Source organism: Megalobrama amblycephala, linkage group LG8, assembly GCF_018812025.1.
Source record: "Megalobrama amblycephala isolate DHTTF-2021 linkage group LG8, ASM1881202v1, whole genome shotgun sequence".
Taxonomy (NCBI): domain Eukaryota; kingdom Metazoa; phylum Chordata; class Actinopteri; order Cypriniformes; family Xenocyprididae; genus Megalobrama; species Megalobrama amblycephala.
This window is the reverse complement of record NC_063051.1, coordinates 12,608,886-12,627,477: the sequence shown is the minus strand read 5'-3', so window position 1 is coordinate 12,627,477 and position 18,592 is coordinate 12,608,886. Positions and strand designations below refer to the sequence as shown.

The following is an 18,592-nucleotide window of genomic DNA, read 5'->3' as shown; positions in this document are numbered from 1 at the left end:
ATGTTTATGAGTGATGGAAAGGTAATAAATGCAAAAAATTATGATTGTGTTAATGTTTGTGTACATGCCTGGTTATCATGGCAGGGCCCTTGACAGTATTCAGTGAGGCTCTCTACAGTCTGATTAATGAGAGCCACATTATGCTGGTTGATATAGAGTCCTAACAGCCCCAGGCCTCCTGTGGTGCTTCCACAGATACAGTCGAGGAATTGCAGGGTCTCACACACCAGGTTATAATTGTTCTTGTTGTTCTGACAGCGCAGAAAATTCTGCAGGAAAAAAGATATAAGAAGTTTTAAACATATATGATGTACAGAACCAGACCAAACCAATATATCGAAAAACAGCACACAGTCCATAAACAAGACCCTATGACCCAACACAATATTGGTAGAAAGTTTGAACCCAAAAACAGTGTGTTGAATTAATTCAGGCTCAGGTCAGGTAGTGGACCTCTAATCAGCCCAGAACAATAAAAAGAGATATAAATGTGACAGAAGGAGAAGCAGACAATCACACACATACCTGCAGGTCTCGATTGTGATTCTCGCACAGCAGCTGTAGGAAGCGTAGGATTGGTTGCATGATGAGAATGACAGGGCTCATCTCTCCCTGCTCCGTTCCTTTATCTCCGCCCCCTTTGTCTCCATCAGCAGCGCCATAAACCTCCTCAGGATCAGCATCTCGTCGATACGAACCGAAGGCCTTCTTAGTCACAGCAGATGCCTCCAGCAACTGCTCACGAGCATCATCAGTCACCACAACACCTGAATCTTTTCCTGGAGAGAAAAAAAAGAGGCTTTGAATCTCATCATAATGACAGATCTTTTCATTAAGTGCTATATCAAATTTAATAGCAACATACTTAAGTATTTGGACACTAAACGATAAATATCATTGCTTTAGAAAACAAAATATGAAACCAAATGGCAATTATTTTAAAGACAGATAGCATATGAACTTGTATAAAAAAGTATTGACAGGCCAGACCTCTCCGGCGTTGTGGGGTATCTTTGTCTGGAGTGTTGTCATCACGGCGCTTGTTGCCCAGGTCACTGGTGTTGACAGTAACCGTGGCTTTTATCTCAAGCTGAGCCGCTTTCATTCTGTCATAAAACACCCTGAAAAACTTTTCGGAATTCTTGTCGTCTGTTAACCGTTTGAAGAAGGAATGCTGCAACGAGATAAAAATACAAACATAAATCCATCATTATATTAATATGTAATGTTCTATGGAAAACTTAAATGTATTTCAGAACTGACCTAACATAGCATAATACCATAACATTCGATTATATCACTTTCTCACTTTACTGACAGGCTTATCTGACCTGTATGATGGTGTTCCCACCCTCCAACAGTGCGATGGCCAATAGGATGCTTTCGTGGAAGACACGGTCACTGGTAGTATTCATGATGAGATCAATGACAAGGTCAGAAGCGCCTTCGCGGTCCAGATGGCACTGCACCTCCATCAGTGACATCTCAGCCCTACTCAAACCCCCTGAAGTCATACAAACACACAAAAACATATCACAAACATATCACAAATGTTCCCAGAAGGTACAATGAAAAATTAACTCACCTGACTGGCTCTTGATTGGTCCGACTGGTGTTAGGGCAGAGTTACTGAAGGAGGTCAGACTCTCTCTCCTCCCACCACTCCTGAAGCCATAGTAACGATTGACGAGCAGCTGCCGAAGGGCCTCCCCCTGTGATGAGTGTGAGAGTGTGTGTTTCAGATTTTTGGGGGATTTTTTTCTTTGCCATTGTAGCTTTAGCTTGCTCCCCGCAAGGCTGTAAAACATTATTTCTTAGAACAATATGTATTATAAGCGCTATACAAATAAATAGGATTAATATTAAAGGAATAATAGTTGTTGAACCGGGGCAGCTGAGAGGTACAGGTGTGTAGTTAAAGAGCAGGGTTAGGTGATGTTAGTGACCTACCCTCCTCCGATCCTCCAGCTGTTTGGGTGGCAGACTGACATCCACCACCTGAGTGAGTGAGCAGAGTGGACAACAGAACACTAACACAGAGTTAGTAGAGTATCATCATGCAGCAATCTCCAAATCTATCCTAGCAGCATGCTTGTGTGTTATAATAATGACCAAAATTATATGGTCAGCTCATAGTGATCTAGCTAGTGATGTGCAAGAGATTTATAAATAACATTAGGATAATATAGAATGGGATATAGAAGAGTAGAGCAGAAATGTCAGTGGAGAGTTTAAGTACAAGATGTGAATGTTACGGTCAGAATAAAATGTCTGTTACATAACACTTAATATCCCAACTGTCCAAATATTCAGTTATTAACCAAATAGTTTGTAAATATTAAGGTAAGCTCACAAAGATTTTTTTAAATATTTAAGAACGAATACTAATTTTATTATAACCATACTGTATAAGCAGCACTATTAAAGCACCACAAAATGGTTTGAAAAACATTTTTTTTTTTTTTTTATTGAAAAAGGAAGTTATGCACATTAAAGGGCTTGCTCTTCTTATAAATACTCTTTCTTTCACACAATGTCTTGGCAAAATCATGATTTGCTTTTGTTTATTGGTAACAAAGGGTTTTAGGGGACACACCATCTAACAAAATATGTGTATACTCTCAAGGATGGAAAAAGAATGAAGATAAACAGATGATAAATAAACAAGGGGAAGATGGGATGAATGACAAAAAGAGGACAACCTCAGTGACATCCATCTCATCATCAAATCCCAGTAGCTGAAAAAGAGGAGTGAAGGACGGGGTTAATGAAAGAGTGGACATTCTTCAAATTAAGCCAGTAACTACTGTATTAGTGACAACAGCGAGTGGCAACAGAAAGACATAACAGAGGAGATGTGATCATCAACTCTAAGTTAAGTAAACATGCTCTTACAGGACTTGCATTTGTGATTAAGATCACACATGCAGACACTACAAATGAAGACAGTACGTGTAGAGGACAATACCATCAACTTATCACAACACTTAAAGGATTAGTTCACTTTCAAATGAAAATTACCCCAAGCTTTACTCATCCTCAAGCCATCCTAGTTGTATATGACTTTTTTCTTTCTCATGAACATAATCGGAGATATATTAATAAATATCCTGACGCATCCGAGCTTTATAATGGAAGTGAGTGATACCAATGAGTATAAACTGAAGAAAGTGTCTCCATCCACATCTATCCATCATTAACGTACTTCACACGGCTCCGGGGGGTTAATAAAGGCCGTCTGAAGCAAAGTGATACGTTTGTGTAAAAAAAAAAAAAAAATCTATATTTAACAAGTTATGAAGTAAAATATCTAGCTTCCGCCAGACCGCCTTCCATATTCTACTTACAAAGAAAGTGTAAAACTCTGTAAAACTCAAAAAAAGTGTAAAAATCGACATGACGCCAGTTTACACTTTCTTCGTAACTTGAATACAGAAGGCGGTCTAAATATTTTACTTCATAACTCGTTAAATTTTTTTTTTTACACAAACGCATCGCTTCACTTCAGAAGGCCTTTATTAACCACCCGGAGCCATGTGGAGTACACGTTTATGATGGATGGATGGATGTGGATGGAGGCACTTTCTTCAGCTCATTGGTATCGCTCACTGCCATTATGAAGCTCAGATGCATCAGGATATTTATTAATATTTCTTTCTGATTGTGTTCATCAGAAAGAAGAAAGTCATATACACCTAGGACGGCTTGAGGGTGAGTAAAACTTGGGGTAATTTTCATTTGAAAGCGAACTAATCCTTTAAGATGTTTTGCTATCACATCTGTATTATACCTTAAGATCATAGTTTTTTTAAACTCTTCTCTTAGTCCTTTTATTACTGTTTGTTGTGTTAAATACCTTCTCTCCATATCCTCTGTCTTTGGTCATCATCTCTCTGAGTGTCTGCAGAACTTTGATACAAAGCCTCTCCTCATTTTCCTCTAGAAGTTGCTTGGTATGTTTTATCAATCTATACAAAAAGGAGATAAAAGTTTGCCAATGTAATTAAAACATAAGCAATGACGTATAATAAAATAGTAATATAATTTACAATTAATCCGTATATTAACCTATAATATAATATAGTATTTTATTATTTATGTTATATGAAGTATCACATTATTTTTTAGGCAACAAGAACTTATCATACTTGCAAATAAAGCCTCCACTCTCACACTTGCGGTGGGCTTCAGTGTGCTCTGGGAACAGTAGTTCTGGACGATGGAGAACATCCACCAATACAGACAACTCAGCCTGAACCAGAGGCCTCAACCGCTCCTCCAAGGCAGACACAATATCCTAGAGACACACATGCACACACAAATACACAAACACACACAAAAGCACACATTCACCACACACACTACCAAAGTAAGGCACTGAGGCAAAACAATGGAATGCAGGTTTAATAGGAATTAAACGAGAGACACAGGTGATCATTGACAAGACAAACAGACATCATAGCTCTGTTCTGAAACATAATAAGCTGCGTCACTGTCTACCTAGGCAGCATTTTTCTGATGGAGCATCGTAACCATCACTGAAACTCACAAGTAAACAATTTGGAATGTCTTACAAAGATAATAACTCCACACAAATAGCACTTGCCTATGGGAGACTAAACTAAACATGTATTTAAGATAGCTGCACAATATTCTAATAAGCATAAAATACATAGCACACATATATTAAAAAAAATCTATGTTTAATGGATTATCAATTAATTTTAGTATTGAATAAAATATATGTTTATTAAAGCTGCAGTCCGCCATTTTTCCTCTTTGTCGCCATCTCTGTTTGAAACCTGCAATTGCAGTCATACTGCACATACACGTACAATCTGTACGTGCATTGTGCAACGGCACAGCTCGTCAGCGCGGATGAATCTTATGCTTGCTGTCAGTCACCGGTGGATACTGTACTTCAGAATCACAGATTCTACATCTTGAAAGTATGACCAATATAAGAATTTTCACTGGAAAATATCAACTGAACAAGTAAGTAACATTTCTGCCACTTTTGTTCTGACCAACTGAGGAAAAAAGTATTAGGCCTACAGTAAATCACGCTGCCAATGATTATTAAATCTAACGATCGCTTAGCTCGGATTACGTCAAACCGTGCAAATTATTATTACTGTTATACTTTGTTCTCAAATCGTTAATGTTAACAACATCAGCAGTGCGTGACTGTGTATTTAGTGTGTATTAGCATTACCTGTAGATTTCAATTTCTGTAGCCACTCAACAGTTCAAAGTCTTTTGCTTTATGACTACGGGTGAATCTCCAGTTGTCACTGATGATTGTCATTTGGATCTTTCTGGATTACAATCCGCCATCAAAATGATGTTTAATTATTTCAGGTGCTATGAGAATAGGCTATAAATGCTCCGCTACAAGCAGCATCCTCACGTGATAAAACCGACTAGCCTGGACTCCTTCCTTTCTGTTTACGGACGTGACATGATGCACAGACGAACTGCTGCATGCTCGAATTTCCCGCGGAAATCCACCATGTCGCTCTTATTATAAAATATTATTACAAGCTTACCGTTGTGAGTCAAGATAAGATCATGAGATAGTTTTGAACACTGGCTGGTTATGTACTTGCTCAAAATTGATTTTGGATCATTTTAACCAAAAAAAGTTACGGACTGCAGCTTTAATAATTTATTATCTCTGTACCTCATTGGAATGCATTCTGGGACTAAAAGAATACATGTGACACTACCTTAGAATTTGACTAAAATTAAGCTGTCTTCACAGGCAGCTAACTAGGTGTTGAAAACATCTGCAATATCACTCATTTACCTGGAGTCTTTCAATGATGTTGCGATAGTCTCGGGAGGTGGTCAGAACGGAATCTCTTCGTGTAGCATTGCGGACGGAGAGTCTCCAGCTGAGGGCTGTTTTCTGCACTATGTTGTTGGACTTCATGAACAGATTATTCACCTGACAGTCCAGATCCACAGGAATGGCTATGGCTCTGCCTTTGGCTACACAGTTCAAAACAGTAAAAGACACGCACATTAAGGGACATACATTTATGCAAAATGCATGGAAAACAAACAAGAAGGAGCTCCAACACAAATATATTTGTATCTAATTTTTTTTTTCTTTTTTTGGCTATTCTGTTTGGTGCCACTAGTTCGGCACCATACAACTTTCTAGAACAGTGGTACTCAATCAGGGGGCCAGGGCCCACTAGGGGCCTCAGCAAACTTCCAAGGAGGCCTCAAGATGATTAAAAAGGTATTAAAATTAATAAATTATTATTAATATGTTAAAATAATCAAAATGTAATCTAAATTAAAATGCTAAACAATAAAAAAAATTAAAGATTAAAAAGATTAAAAGATGTAAACTGAAATTCAATAAAAAAATAAAATATGAATGTAAAAATGTAACATTTAAATTGAAAAACAGCTGTGGTTAATTAATTATATATATTAATATTCCAAGTTTTTTTTTAAAACAAGCAGCTTTGTCATAATTACAATAGAAATAGGAAACAAGGTCAAAAAGGTTGAGATTCACAGTTCTACAAATGTTTTTGGCACTACTTTTAAGATTATAATCTTATGATACGACACAATAATACAATTGAAGTTAATATTAAGAAAGTTACAAAAAGCTGGTGGATCTGATGCTCTTACCCACGTCACTCAGCACTTTGATGCAGGCTTCCACATTCCCCTTCTGACCTGGGAGCAGCCAGTTGCAGTGATACACACGGAAAACTCCCTGCAGTAGCTGCACAAACACTGGCTGTCGGGTCTGAGACACAAACAGAGATTGATGTCACTCTTACAGATGGTCTAAATGATGCTGAGATGTACTGGGCTGCTGGAAGACACTGTGTGTTACCTGCAAACTTGTGCTCTGGTCTGAGAACGGTGAGCTGAAAAAGGTGGTGACGATGCTCATGATGGTCTCAGTAACGTAGCGCTCTAGAACTGTGTCGGCGTGCTTACGGTCACTCGTGTTATTGCACACCTACAAGAAGTATTGTTGAATGTGTGATCATCAAGACCACATTATAAGTCTATATAAGTATATATTATATCAGTGAGTGTTTAGACTTACTCTGCAGATGTCCACCAGGAAATCATCAAAAAGTTTCCACATGTGATTGCTGGTGTAGATCTCCTTCATCTCAACCTCTGTATCAACATAGCAGTGATTCAGGAAGTTCACATAGGCCATCTTCACCTACATATAAAGTAATATATTCACATCTTATAGTCACACAGATCTACAAATGAATTCTGTTATAATGCAATAAAAGAACACTTCTAGCCCTGCCACACACACCTCAGGGATGCAGTCCTCATGTGTGACCACACGTACAATATCATCGAGGGGGAGCAGGGAGTTGCATTTGATCTCAGTGTAGACGTTCTTCCCTTCAGTGCACACAGCCAGCAACTCCACTAAGTGAATATGATACCTGCAAGAGCCAGTGAAAACAAATCTGATACCTATGATGGCAAATATTTAGCAGGAAAAAGCTTACAAACTTTGTATGATTTTGTAAAACATAAATGACATGCTTTCTGCTCCCCAGTGCAGAGATAAATAACATATAGATACATAACATATAATTACATATATATATAGAGAGAGAGATTGTAAAAAAAATACTAGTTAAAGTACAAATTATATTATATCATATTACATTATATTAGCATACTAACATTTGTATATTTGTACAGCATTTCCATTTTTTATATAGTGTTTACATTTAGAAGTATTATTAGAGTGGAGACAGGGACATAAAAAAAGCACCTCCGTACCTGAGTGCACTGCTCTCGTCAAGTCGTTCCCTCTCAAGACGCATCATTTGGACCAATGATTGAAAAGATGCCCGGTCATTATAAAACACCAGCACATCCTCACCTGCTGTCACCAACTACACAAAAATTACACACAAATTATTTCAGTAAGAACAGTCTTCGCTATTTTGAGAAAAACAGTGCAGAAAAGTGGTAAAATGGGGCTTGTAATCTCAAAAATGTGACTGGCCCACAGACCTCAGCCATGACAATGTCTTGACATTTCTTGATGAACTTGTTCTCAGCCTTGACGATGGTTTGCAGGAACTTGAGGTAGTGGACACTGCGGCCATGTGTTTCGATGCAGTGCACAAAGTGCTGCACCACCCGCTCGTTAATCTCACTACACAACTGGAAATTATTCATGAAGATATGTTGCATGGTCACTGCCTCAAGAATCTAGAAAACGGAAAGAGAAAGAAAGATAAGGAGAGGGACAGAGAATTAAACGAAGAACAGCTGAAATGCACATATAAAAATGTGTTTATTTGTGATTGCTCTCACCCCAGGGTTGAGGAACAGATTAATGTGTTTGTGTAGAAGTGCCTGATTCTGTTGATTTCCAGCACAGAAGTTCTGAAGGAACTGATGGGCTAAAGTCATAATCTCCTGCATCTGAATATCCTCTCCCTAAAATTTCAACAAACACACATGAAAACATTTAAATCTCTATCAAGTGCTTAATGGTGAATGCTAACCCATTCACTAACACAAAGGCTGTCACGCACCTTCTCGTAAGGGATCTGCAAGAGTTCCAGGACCACACTGTGAGCTCCCATGTTCCTGAGGAGCCGCTGCTGTTGTTTCTTATTCTTCTTGCCAGAGATGCCCTCCAAGACACACAATTTGCTCAGCCTCAGCAGGATCTACACACACAAACATAACAATACTTTCAAACATAAGAATTACTTCACAGTAGGATTGTCAAAAGTATCGATTTCGGTACCAAGTCGGTAAAAAATTTTTTAAAAATGTGACGATAGACATCTTTGACTCTCTTCATCAAGCGCTTACATTAGGATCCCTAATATATCTGCTGATAGACGGATCCGCTGATAAACGCCTGCTTTCAAACAATGTCTATTTACAACAGTGCGTTGATAACTGATAACAGACATATCTGTTGAGCACATGAACACAATGGCCAATTAGAGATGTTTCAGAACCTGCTCAACAGTGCTCAAAATGCTAGGGGGAAATGCTGGTATTGTCACATTTTTTAAATTTCAGTACCGACTTGGTATCGAAAATTTGTACTTTTGACAACCCTACTTTGCCAAACATCCTGCTTTCTTGTCAAAACCTACAAACTCCATTAAAAGAAAAACAAAGTGCACCTCTTTTACGACTCTGTAGTTTGAGCTGCTTGTACTCTCCACTTTGGGTTTCTCTGATCTACTTGAGTTGATGACCCCCTGTTGGAGCAGAATTCATCATATAATTCAGTAGGCTTTGAAAAAGATACATTATGTTGCTTCTTCATTTTCTTCCGACAGATCATATCGGGAGCAAGTCCTAACCTTGTGGTGAGCTTCAGTGTTGACCTCTCCAGGGTCCAGTCCTGAGTCTGATCCCTGTCTCTTATACACCCACAGCTCTGATTTCTCTACTATAGACCTCAGCTGGTCCAGATCTGACTTGATCTGTTTGTAATTGTCCACATCCTGACTGGTCACCAGAAGCTGAACCTGGACAGATACAATAGAAAATGTTCATCTATTATAATGGTATTATTCATGTGAATTACTGGGTGCTTTCTTCAGCTTTGGGCACTATATCCAAGGGTTTATTTTTCTATAAAAATAAAATATTTTTAAGTTATTTTTTTAACAAATATGAATAATCAAAGAGTGAAATAACCATTAATATTTATAATATTTATTAAACTGAACAAAAATAGTACAAACCCAATTCCAAAATAGTTGGGACACTGTACAAATAGTGAATAAAAAAGGAATGCAATAATTTACAAATCTCATAAACTTAAATATTTTATTCACAATAGAATATAGATAACATATCAAATGTTGAAAGTGAGACATTTTGAAATGTCATGCCAAATATTGGCTCATTTTGGATTTCATGAGAGCTATACATTCCAAAAAAGTTGGGACAGGTAGCAATAAGAGGCCAGAAAAGTTAAATGTACATATAAGGAACAGCAGGAGGACCAATTTGCAACTTATTAGGTCAGTTGGCAACATGATTGGGTATAAAAAGAGCCTCTCAGAGTGGCAGTGTCTCTCAGAAGTCAAGATGGGCAGAGGATTACCAATTTCCCCAATGCTGCGGCGAAAAATAGTGGAGCAATATCAGAAAGGAGTTTCTCAGAGAAAAATTGCAAAGAGTTTGAAGTTATCATGATCTACAGTGCATAATATCATCCAAAGATTCAGAGAATCTGGAACAATCTCTGTGCGTAAGGGTCAAGGCCAGAAAACCATACTGGATGCCCGTGATCTTCGGGCCCTTAGACGGCACTGCATCACATACAGCAGGGATGGGCAACTCCGGTCCTGGAGGGCCAGTGTCCTGCAGAGTTTATCTCCATCCCTGATAAAAACTCACTTGCCTATAGCTTTCTACTAATCCTGAAGACCTTGATTAGCTGGTTCAGGTATGTTTGATTAGGGTTGGAGCTAAACTCTGCAGGACACTGGCCCTCCAGGACCGGAGTTGCCCATCCCTGACATACAGGAATGCTACTGTAATGGAAATCACAACATGGGCTCAGGAATACTTCCAGAAAACACTGCCGGTGAACACAATCCACCGTACCATTCGCCGTTGCCGGCTAAAACTCTATAGGTCAAAAAAGAAGCCATATCAAAACATGATCCAGAAGCGCAGGCGTTTTCTCTGGGCCAAGGCTCATTTAAAATGGACTGTGGCAAAGTGGAAAACTGTTCTGTGGTCAGACGAATCAAAATTTGAAGTTCTTTTTGGAAAACTGGGACGTCATGTCATCCGGACAGACAAGTTGTTATCAGCGCTCAGTTCAGAAGCCTGCATATCTGATGGTATGGGGTTGCTTGAGTGCGTGTGGCATGGGCAGCTTACACATCTGGAAAGGCACCATCAATGCTGAAAGGTATATCCAAGTTCTAGAACAACATATGCTCCCATCCAGACGTCGGCTCTTTCAGGGAAGACCTTGCATTTTCCAACATGACAATGCCAGACCACATACTGCATCAATTACAACATCATGGCTGCGTAGAAGAAGGATCCGGGTACTGAAATGGCCAGCCTCCAGTCCAGATTTTTCACCCATAGAAAACATTTGGCGCATCATAAAGAGGAAGATGCGACAAAGAAGACCTAAGACAGTTGAGCAACTAGAAGCCTGTATTAGACAAGAATGGGACAACATTCCTATTCCTAAACTTGAGCAACTTGTCTCCTCAGTCCCCAGATGTTTGCAGACTGTTATAAAAAGAAGAGGGGATGCCACACAGTGGTAAACATGGCCTTGTCCCAACTTTTTTGAGATGTGTTGATGCCATGAAATTTAAAATCAACTTATTTTTCCCTTAAAATGATATATTTTCTCAGTTTAAACATTTGATATGTCATCTATGTTGTATTCTGAATAAAATATTGAAATTTGAAACTTCCACATCATTGCATTCTGTTTTTATTCACAATTTGTATAGTGTCCCAACTTTTTTGGAATCGGGTTTGTACATTTATCTAATAAATTCATGTTTATTGCCATTAATGGGAAGAAGACTAAAGATACGATATGAATAACATAAAAAGATGGCCTTTTAACTTTATTTAAAAATGTATAAATACACATTTTATAAGGATAATTGAATGAATGAATGAATACCTGCTTAAAGGCTTGTAAAACCTCCTGGCGTTGGCTAAAGTGTCGGAAGAGGAGGTGAAGGGCTCGTGACACCAGTGGAGGATAGTCATGCATGGTCAGGTGCAGTAGGACCCTCAGAAATGTCCGGCCACCATGATCATCAAGATCCAGTGGGGTGTTCTCTTCACTACATACACAAACACACACAGATTTACACACATACATAACACAAACATAAGACAGACTATCAATGAGCACAGCCTTCTTACCTCCCTCCAAAAATACCCTCCGCCTGCTCTTCAATGTGCTCAAAGTCCAGCGCACCTAACAAAGACAGGAGTTATTCACACACCATATTATCAATACCAGCTGATACTGACACAAACACACACTTGCTCATCTCACCTTGAACACTGGCAGTAGAGTCCTGGCTTACAGACGGCTCTGTTTGAGAGTTGCTCTCATCAAACTCTGTCTTAAAGATACAAAGCAGGCAGGAGATCCGGTAGTCCAACCGCACATTCAGAATGAACTACACAGAAGATGAGAGACTGAAAACATGTATTTGTACTTGTACAAAACTAATTTTGCATTACCTAGGCATTTAGGACATGAACTTCTCAAATATTAAATGATATGGAACATTACAATCCATTTATTCGCTAGGATGTGTTTTAATACCTGCAGGATCTCAATGATCTTGAGTTTGGTGTCCATCACCAGTATGTCCTGTTTCTGAGGTTCACTTTGGGCTTTAACATCATCTCTGTCGGGAGGGTTGTGGGGGGTGACTGGCAGAAATCCCCCACCCCTCAACACCACCTGTGTCATCAGCTCCCCCACCCCATGGATGGACCTCATCACATTACTTCCTACAGACACAAACAGGACAACTTTCACACTAGAGCTTCTGTTACTGACATTTTTGTCCATTTTAACATGAGTTTTTAGTTTTTATTCCATTAGTTTTTGCGTGAAGTGAAAGCTATTTTCTGAACTACACTTTAAAAATAAGTAACCTGTAAATGTTACCTTAAGGAGCTATTTCTCCTTGATATTTTTGTTGGTGTAATTGAATGTATTTAGGTTGATTCAGTGATAAATATGTATTATTATATTATTATTATTATTATTATAAATACATATTTTAAATAATATTTTAATATTATAAATAATATATTTGACTTGAATAAATCAATTAATTGAGATGTTACCATGTGAAGCACATTTATAGGCTAATTTATAGGCATTTTCTTTAGAGCCCATAGCTTGTGGTGTTTCTAACCTTTACCGGGATCTCTATCAAGCTTCATGGGGAAGGGGGTGCTGATATGGACACAGTCCAGGATTGCCAACAGGATTTTGGTCAACCTCAGCAGATCACTGAAGTTATAGAAACCAAAATAGATCAGGTTTCTCGCCAGGTTCACCACCTATAGAAAGTGAAATGTATGTCAGAAAATAAGTGTCCTTAAGCAAAACTTCTACTAAGAACTGATTTTTATAAATATAAAACTTTTTTTATTTTATTTTTATTGTATAACATCTCTTTTTTTTTTTTAAATGCTGCGTTCTGCAGCTAGAAACAATGTTAATTGTACCAGGAAAACGTTTTATGGTGCAAGCTATAATGAGCCTAAAACAATGGCATTTATTTAAAGGGATAGTTCATTCAAAAATGAAAATTCTGTCATCATTTACCACACCCTCAAGTAGTTCCAAACCTGTATGAAATTCTTTGTTCTGCTGAACACAAAGGAAGATATTTGGAAGAATGTCAGTAACCAAACAGATCTCGCCCCCCCATTGACTACCATAGTAGGAAAAATAAATACTATGGTAGTCAATGGGGGGGGTGAGATCTGTTTGGTTTGTGTTCAGCAGAACAAAAAAATTCATACAGGTTTGGAACTACTTGAGGGTGAGTAAATGGTGACAGAATTTTCATTTTAATTCAAATTCTCACAGTACTGCGTTATTTGGCATCTAGATTGTGAGTGCATAGTGAATAAGATACAGTGGTGTAACTGTTTGATAAATGGCACACCTCAAAAGTGAGCTTGTTTTTCTCCTTGTCTGAGAATGGGAAACTCTGGCACACAACATCCCGCAGGTAATTCTCCACAAACTCCATTGTCTGAGAGAAGCGCTCCTTCACCTCATCACGTGATGTCCCATCATTATCATAACTGGTCATAAACAGGAAAACGACTGGCTAATAAACAAACCACTAACCAAAAGGGCTTCACCGTTTACTGTTTCTAAAGTGAACCACTTACTCATCAATGGCAATTTGTGAAGGGATTTCCGACCACAGTCGAGCATATTTGACAGGGGTGACCTGCTCCTGAGGGTCACGGTCTACATGCATGTGCAGCATCATGCGGCAGAATGAGGCTCTGAGGTCAAAGGGCAAGTCTTCGTCTGACATACAACGCAGAATCAGATCCACATCCAGTTGTGCTGATATCTTGTTAATGGCCAGGTACTGCCGATCCAGACACATCCGTGCAAACAAATTCAGCTGATACCTGAAAGAGAGATGCTATCATTTTATTTCTATGTATTTTTTTCTTTCATCAAATGTTCATGTAAATGTAGGTGTTTGTGTGCATGCCTGTAATAATTGATAACTTCCTGGTCCTCTGTATGTCCCTCTTTGGCGTCCTGTGCAAGCTCTCTGATGCTCTTACTCTTCACCTCTCCTCTACTGTCCTTCCAGAACAACCATACCTCTTCTTCATCCTCCTCTTCCTCTTCTGTGCTCTCACCGAGCACTGTTCCTGCCACCTCAAACCGTGATAACACAAGCCTGACACACAAACACACATTCATTCAATATCACACCCACAGATCGTCATACTTATTGACCACATTAACTATTTTTTCTCCTCATAAATTTCATTACATTTTCTGGTTTGATTCAGTCTAGATGTTTTTATTTGCACTCAATAATAGAACTGCCTGTTTGATAAAGCGCTTGCTAAATTTTACCAGTCTTTTAACTGTTCTTCTACACTACTGTTCAAGTCTTTTTTAAAGGTGCCCTCGAATGAAAAATTCAATTTATCTTGGCATAGTCAAATAACAAGAGTTCAGTTACATAACAGTCAGGGTGTACGCCCCAATATTTGCATATGCCAGCCCATGTTCCCAACATTATGAAAGGCATTAGACAAGGGCAGCCAGTAACGTCTGGATCTGCACAGGTGAATCAACAGACTAGGTAAGCAAGCAAGAACAACAGCGAAAAATGGCAGATGGAACAATAATAACTGACATGATCCATGCTATTTGTAGTGATATTTGTAAATTGTCTTTCTAAATGTTTCGTTAGCATGTTGCTAATGTACTGTTAAATGTGGTTAAAGTTACCATCGTTTCTTACTGTATTCACGGAGACAAAAGAGTCGTCGCTATTTTCATTATTAAACACTTGCAGTCTGTATAATGCATAAACACAACTTTCTTTATAAATCTCTCCAGCAGTGTAGCATTAGCCGTTAGCCCTGAATCGGCTCATTTATAATGATGCCCAAAAATAGGCAGTTAAAAAAATGAATTAAAAAAATCTATGGGGTATTTTGAGCTGAAACTTCACAGACACATTCAGGGGACACCTTAGACATATAATTCTTTTAAAAAAAAGTTCTAGGGCACCTTTAAGTGTCACATGATCCTTCAGAAATCAATCTAATATTCTGAATCGGTGCTCAAAAATGTTTCTTATTTTTATCAATGTTGAAAACATTGCACTGCTTAATATTTTTGTGGAAACTGTGATATATTTTTTCATAATTCTTTGATAAATAGAAAATTCAAAAGAACAGTATTGGTAACACTTTATTTTAAAGTGATGTAGTTACACGTTACTACATGTACTTACTATAGTAATAACAAGTAACTTACCCTAAACCAAACCATAACCCTAACTATAACTCAATAGTAAGTACATATAGTTAATTAATATTACTTAGTACTTATTTGAGTAATTACAATGTAACTATGTCACCTTCAAACAAAGTGTAACCACACTATTTATTTGAAATAGAATGTTTTCGTAACAATCAATAATAATAATAATAATAATAATAATAATAAAAGTCTTCATTTCTGATTTTAAAAAAAATCTTACTGACCCCAAACATTTAAACAACAGTGTATTTTGTCCTAAACATGCACATAGAATAATAGTCAGTGTAGGTGTTGTACTTGGTTTCGATAAGGATGTCTGCATTGGCTGGGTCCAGCACAGCATTACAGATGAGTTCTTGAGTGACAGGGATGGATTTATTCATCGACACACATAGATCTGACAAGTAGTCCAGAAATCTAGAGACACAAGGGACACAACTCAGTGATTCAGGATAAGACACAAAACTATTACAAATGTAGTTCAAATCATTCATTAAGAAACATCTGAAGACACAACTCACTACACTTCTACTCTACTCCTAAACCTACTTTAAAACATCTATTTCACTTTCACTTAGTCTCGCCAACATCTCCGTACTGGATTGTATTAAGATGAATCACTTACATCATAACATTTCTCATTTGTTTGTAGCTATAGATGAAAGGGTCTGCTAAATGAATACATGTAAATGACCAAGAACATTTATGCAGATCTATTTTTGCACACCTGGGCTCTCTGTTCTTGCGGACCAGGCTGACGAAGGTGTCTATCTCAGCTGCAGTGATGTGTTTCTCTAGAAGCTTCCTATTGTTGTGCAGCAGGGCTGTGATAGTGTCTTCAGCAAGCACATCATATCCTATCTGCTTCTGCATGAAGCGGAACTGCTTTGCTATGTACTCCTAAAGACAAATAGTGAGAGAGAGAATACATAGTACAATATATAGTACAAGGGGTTGTGAGTGAATTTTAGCTATATTAGTGTAATTTAGTTTGCATTTATTTTGTTTCACAGCAGTTTTACCTGATTTTTGCGATAGTCCTGCTGTGAGTGACGTAGGACCCTGTAGCAGAGCCGACATATGTGACGAAAGGGTGCGTGCCGTTGGTCTGCAAGCTCCTCAAGTCGCAGCATAGGGCCATCCCCACTGTCAGTGAATGGGGCCTGCAGCAGCTTGAATATCTGGCCAATCACAGCACAAGATGAATTGAAAGGTCATTAAAAAGGAATGTTAGTGAGATGTTTTAAAACTAAACCCTACAAGTGAGACAGTATGTACCTGTTTGAGTATGTTCTGCTCTCTCATGAGTTTCTGCCGCTCTCTATTGGGTTTGTTGACTGTGATCTCCAGCACATCCTGAGCACAACTGGGAATGTCCACCACAAAATACACCAGATCCTCAAGTAGCTTTGTCACTGACCTGTGTGTGAGAGAGTGATTGGCAGACAATGTGTTTTTGTATGTGTGACCAGGTTAAAAAAAGAGCATAAAAATGAATTGGATAAAAAAAAAAAACATAAGATGGTCAGAAAGATGCTCAGATGGGTAGGTGGGTGAAGGTATTGATAGATGAATGAAGAAAAGAAGGAAGGAATGAAATGGAAAGAAAGGTGAGATGGATGGATGGATGGATGGATGGATGGATGGATGGATGGATGGGTGGATGGACTGATTGATGGATGGACTAATGGATACATGGATAGAGGAAGAAAGAAAAAACAAATGAAAAAGAAAACTAAAGAAAGGTGGATGGATGGATGGATGGATGGATGGATGGATGGAAAAGAGCACAGATGGATGGATGAATGAATGGATGACCTATTGGATGACTGCATGGTTGAAGGAATGAAGGACAGACAGATGGACAGACAGACAAATGGGATGGACGGATGGATGGATGATTGAAAAATAAAATAGTCGAAGGAAGGAAGGACAGATGGACAAACAGATGGATGAATGAATAAATTAATGGACAAACAGACGGCGGATGAATGGATGAAGGAAGAAAGAACAAAAAGATGGGAACTGATGGATGGAAACATCACATGGATAAAAGGATGAATGAAAAGATGAAGAAATGGTTGAAGAAATGATGGAAGGACAGAGAAAGACAGATGGATGAATGAATGTATGGATGACTGGATGGTTGAAGGAAGGAAGGACAGACAGACAGACAGACGGATGGATGAAGGAAGAAAGAACAAAAAAAGGGCAAATGGATGGGTGGGTAGAATAAGGGCAAATGGACAGATGGATGGATGAATGAATGAAAAGATGAATAAATGGTTGAAGATGGATTTGGATGCACGGATGAATAGATGAATGTAACCTCTACCTCCTCTCATTTTGGGTGATGGTGCCCTTCTCCAGTTTGGCTGCGATGGAAGCTAACACTTTACTAGCATCATTAGCAAAATCCAGATCCCGAACCTCAGCCGGAGACACTGGCACTATAGCAAAAGCCTCTTTATCTTCTTTCAGAGGAGACGTTCCTATCTGAAACACAAATATAGAGTGGAGGAAACACACTTCAGAGAATCCATAAACCAATGCTACAGTCATACATAGAAAGAAGCTCACTCACTCTGAGCATGACTGGTTTCTCTTCCTCTTTATCTATTGGTTGGTTGGTGCTGTGGACCCACGTGTTGGTGCATAGATGCCTGAGCCTTACATACGAGTTTCTGACAGACACAATCCAAAATACAACATGTTTAATATAAGTGCTCTTAATCAGAAGATGTCACAATAAGTCACAATCTCGCTGTACCTCGGCACAAGCGAGTCTCCGCCTCTCAGAGTGGTGGGGTCAAGCTCAAAGATTGACGAAATGTCATTTCCATCAGGAACGGACACCAGTGTGTATATTACTTTATCCTGAGGGTTACGTGCACGTGCCCGCATCATTTCCTGCTCCGAATCCAGCTGCGAAAGAAACAATCGATCAACTGTGACTGCATTCAAGATGACTGCTTTGGCTCAACTAATGTGTGTTGAAATGAGTGAAATACGGTAAAGAGACCCTCAAAT

General features: G+C 38.6%; 1 protein-coding gene across 2 annotated transcripts in view; it reads right to left on the bottom strand.

The window, feature by feature from the left end:
- Positions 1 to 18,592, bottom strand: part of itpr1a (inositol 1,4,5-trisphosphate receptor, type 1a) — a 39,050-nt gene that overhangs the window by 10,788 nt on the left and 9,670 nt on the right. Inside the window, exons 12-46 of one of the 2 annotated variants that reach the window (XM_048199375.1) lie at positions 18,333 to 18,487; positions 18,147 to 18,246; positions 17,898 to 18,058; positions 16,841 to 16,982; positions 16,585 to 16,743; positions 16,290 to 16,462; positions 15,860 to 15,979; positions 14,265 to 14,459; positions 13,927 to 14,178; positions 13,695 to 13,836; positions 12,933 to 13,080; positions 12,329 to 12,519; positions 12,053 to 12,179; positions 11,917 to 11,971; positions 11,669 to 11,834; positions 9,354 to 9,521; positions 9,171 to 9,248; positions 8,562 to 8,699; positions 8,338 to 8,463; positions 8,032 to 8,232; positions 7,795 to 7,910; positions 7,313 to 7,448; positions 7,085 to 7,210; positions 6,866 to 6,994; positions 6,655 to 6,775; positions 5,810 to 5,994; positions 4,149 to 4,297; positions 3,857 to 3,968; positions 2,703 to 2,738; positions 1,951 to 1,998; positions 1,586 to 1,712; positions 1,332 to 1,504; positions 991 to 1,174; positions 526 to 779; positions 69 to 269 (exon numbers count right to left, since the gene is read on the bottom strand). In XM_048199375.1, coding sequence (XP_048055332.1) covers positions 69 to 269; positions 526 to 779; positions 991 to 1,174; positions 1,332 to 1,504; positions 1,586 to 1,712; positions 1,951 to 1,998; positions 2,703 to 2,738; positions 3,857 to 3,968; positions 4,149 to 4,297; positions 5,810 to 5,994; positions 6,655 to 6,775; positions 6,866 to 6,994; positions 7,085 to 7,210; positions 7,313 to 7,448; positions 7,795 to 7,910; positions 8,032 to 8,232; positions 8,338 to 8,463; positions 8,562 to 8,699; positions 9,171 to 9,248; positions 9,354 to 9,521; positions 11,669 to 11,834; positions 11,917 to 11,971; positions 12,053 to 12,179; positions 12,329 to 12,519; positions 12,933 to 13,080; positions 13,695 to 13,836; positions 13,927 to 14,178; positions 14,265 to 14,459; positions 15,860 to 15,979; positions 16,290 to 16,462; positions 16,585 to 16,743; positions 16,841 to 16,982; positions 17,898 to 18,058; positions 18,147 to 18,246; positions 18,333 to 18,487 — 5,094 coding nt within the window. The remainder of the gene's footprint in view (positions 1 to 68; positions 270 to 525; positions 780 to 990; positions 1,175 to 1,331; positions 1,505 to 1,585; positions 1,713 to 1,950; positions 1,999 to 2,702; positions 2,739 to 3,856; positions 3,969 to 4,148; positions 4,298 to 5,809; positions 5,995 to 6,654; positions 6,776 to 6,865; positions 6,995 to 7,084; positions 7,211 to 7,312; positions 7,449 to 7,794; positions 7,911 to 8,031; positions 8,233 to 8,337; positions 8,464 to 8,561; positions 8,700 to 9,170; positions 9,249 to 9,353; positions 9,522 to 11,668; positions 11,835 to 11,916; positions 11,972 to 12,052; positions 12,180 to 12,328; positions 12,520 to 12,932; positions 13,081 to 13,694; positions 13,837 to 13,926; positions 14,179 to 14,264; positions 14,460 to 15,859; positions 15,980 to 16,289; positions 16,463 to 16,584; positions 16,744 to 16,840; positions 16,983 to 17,897; positions 18,059 to 18,146; positions 18,247 to 18,332; positions 18,488 to 18,592) is intronic. The other variant, XM_048199376.1, reaches the window with a different exon arrangement.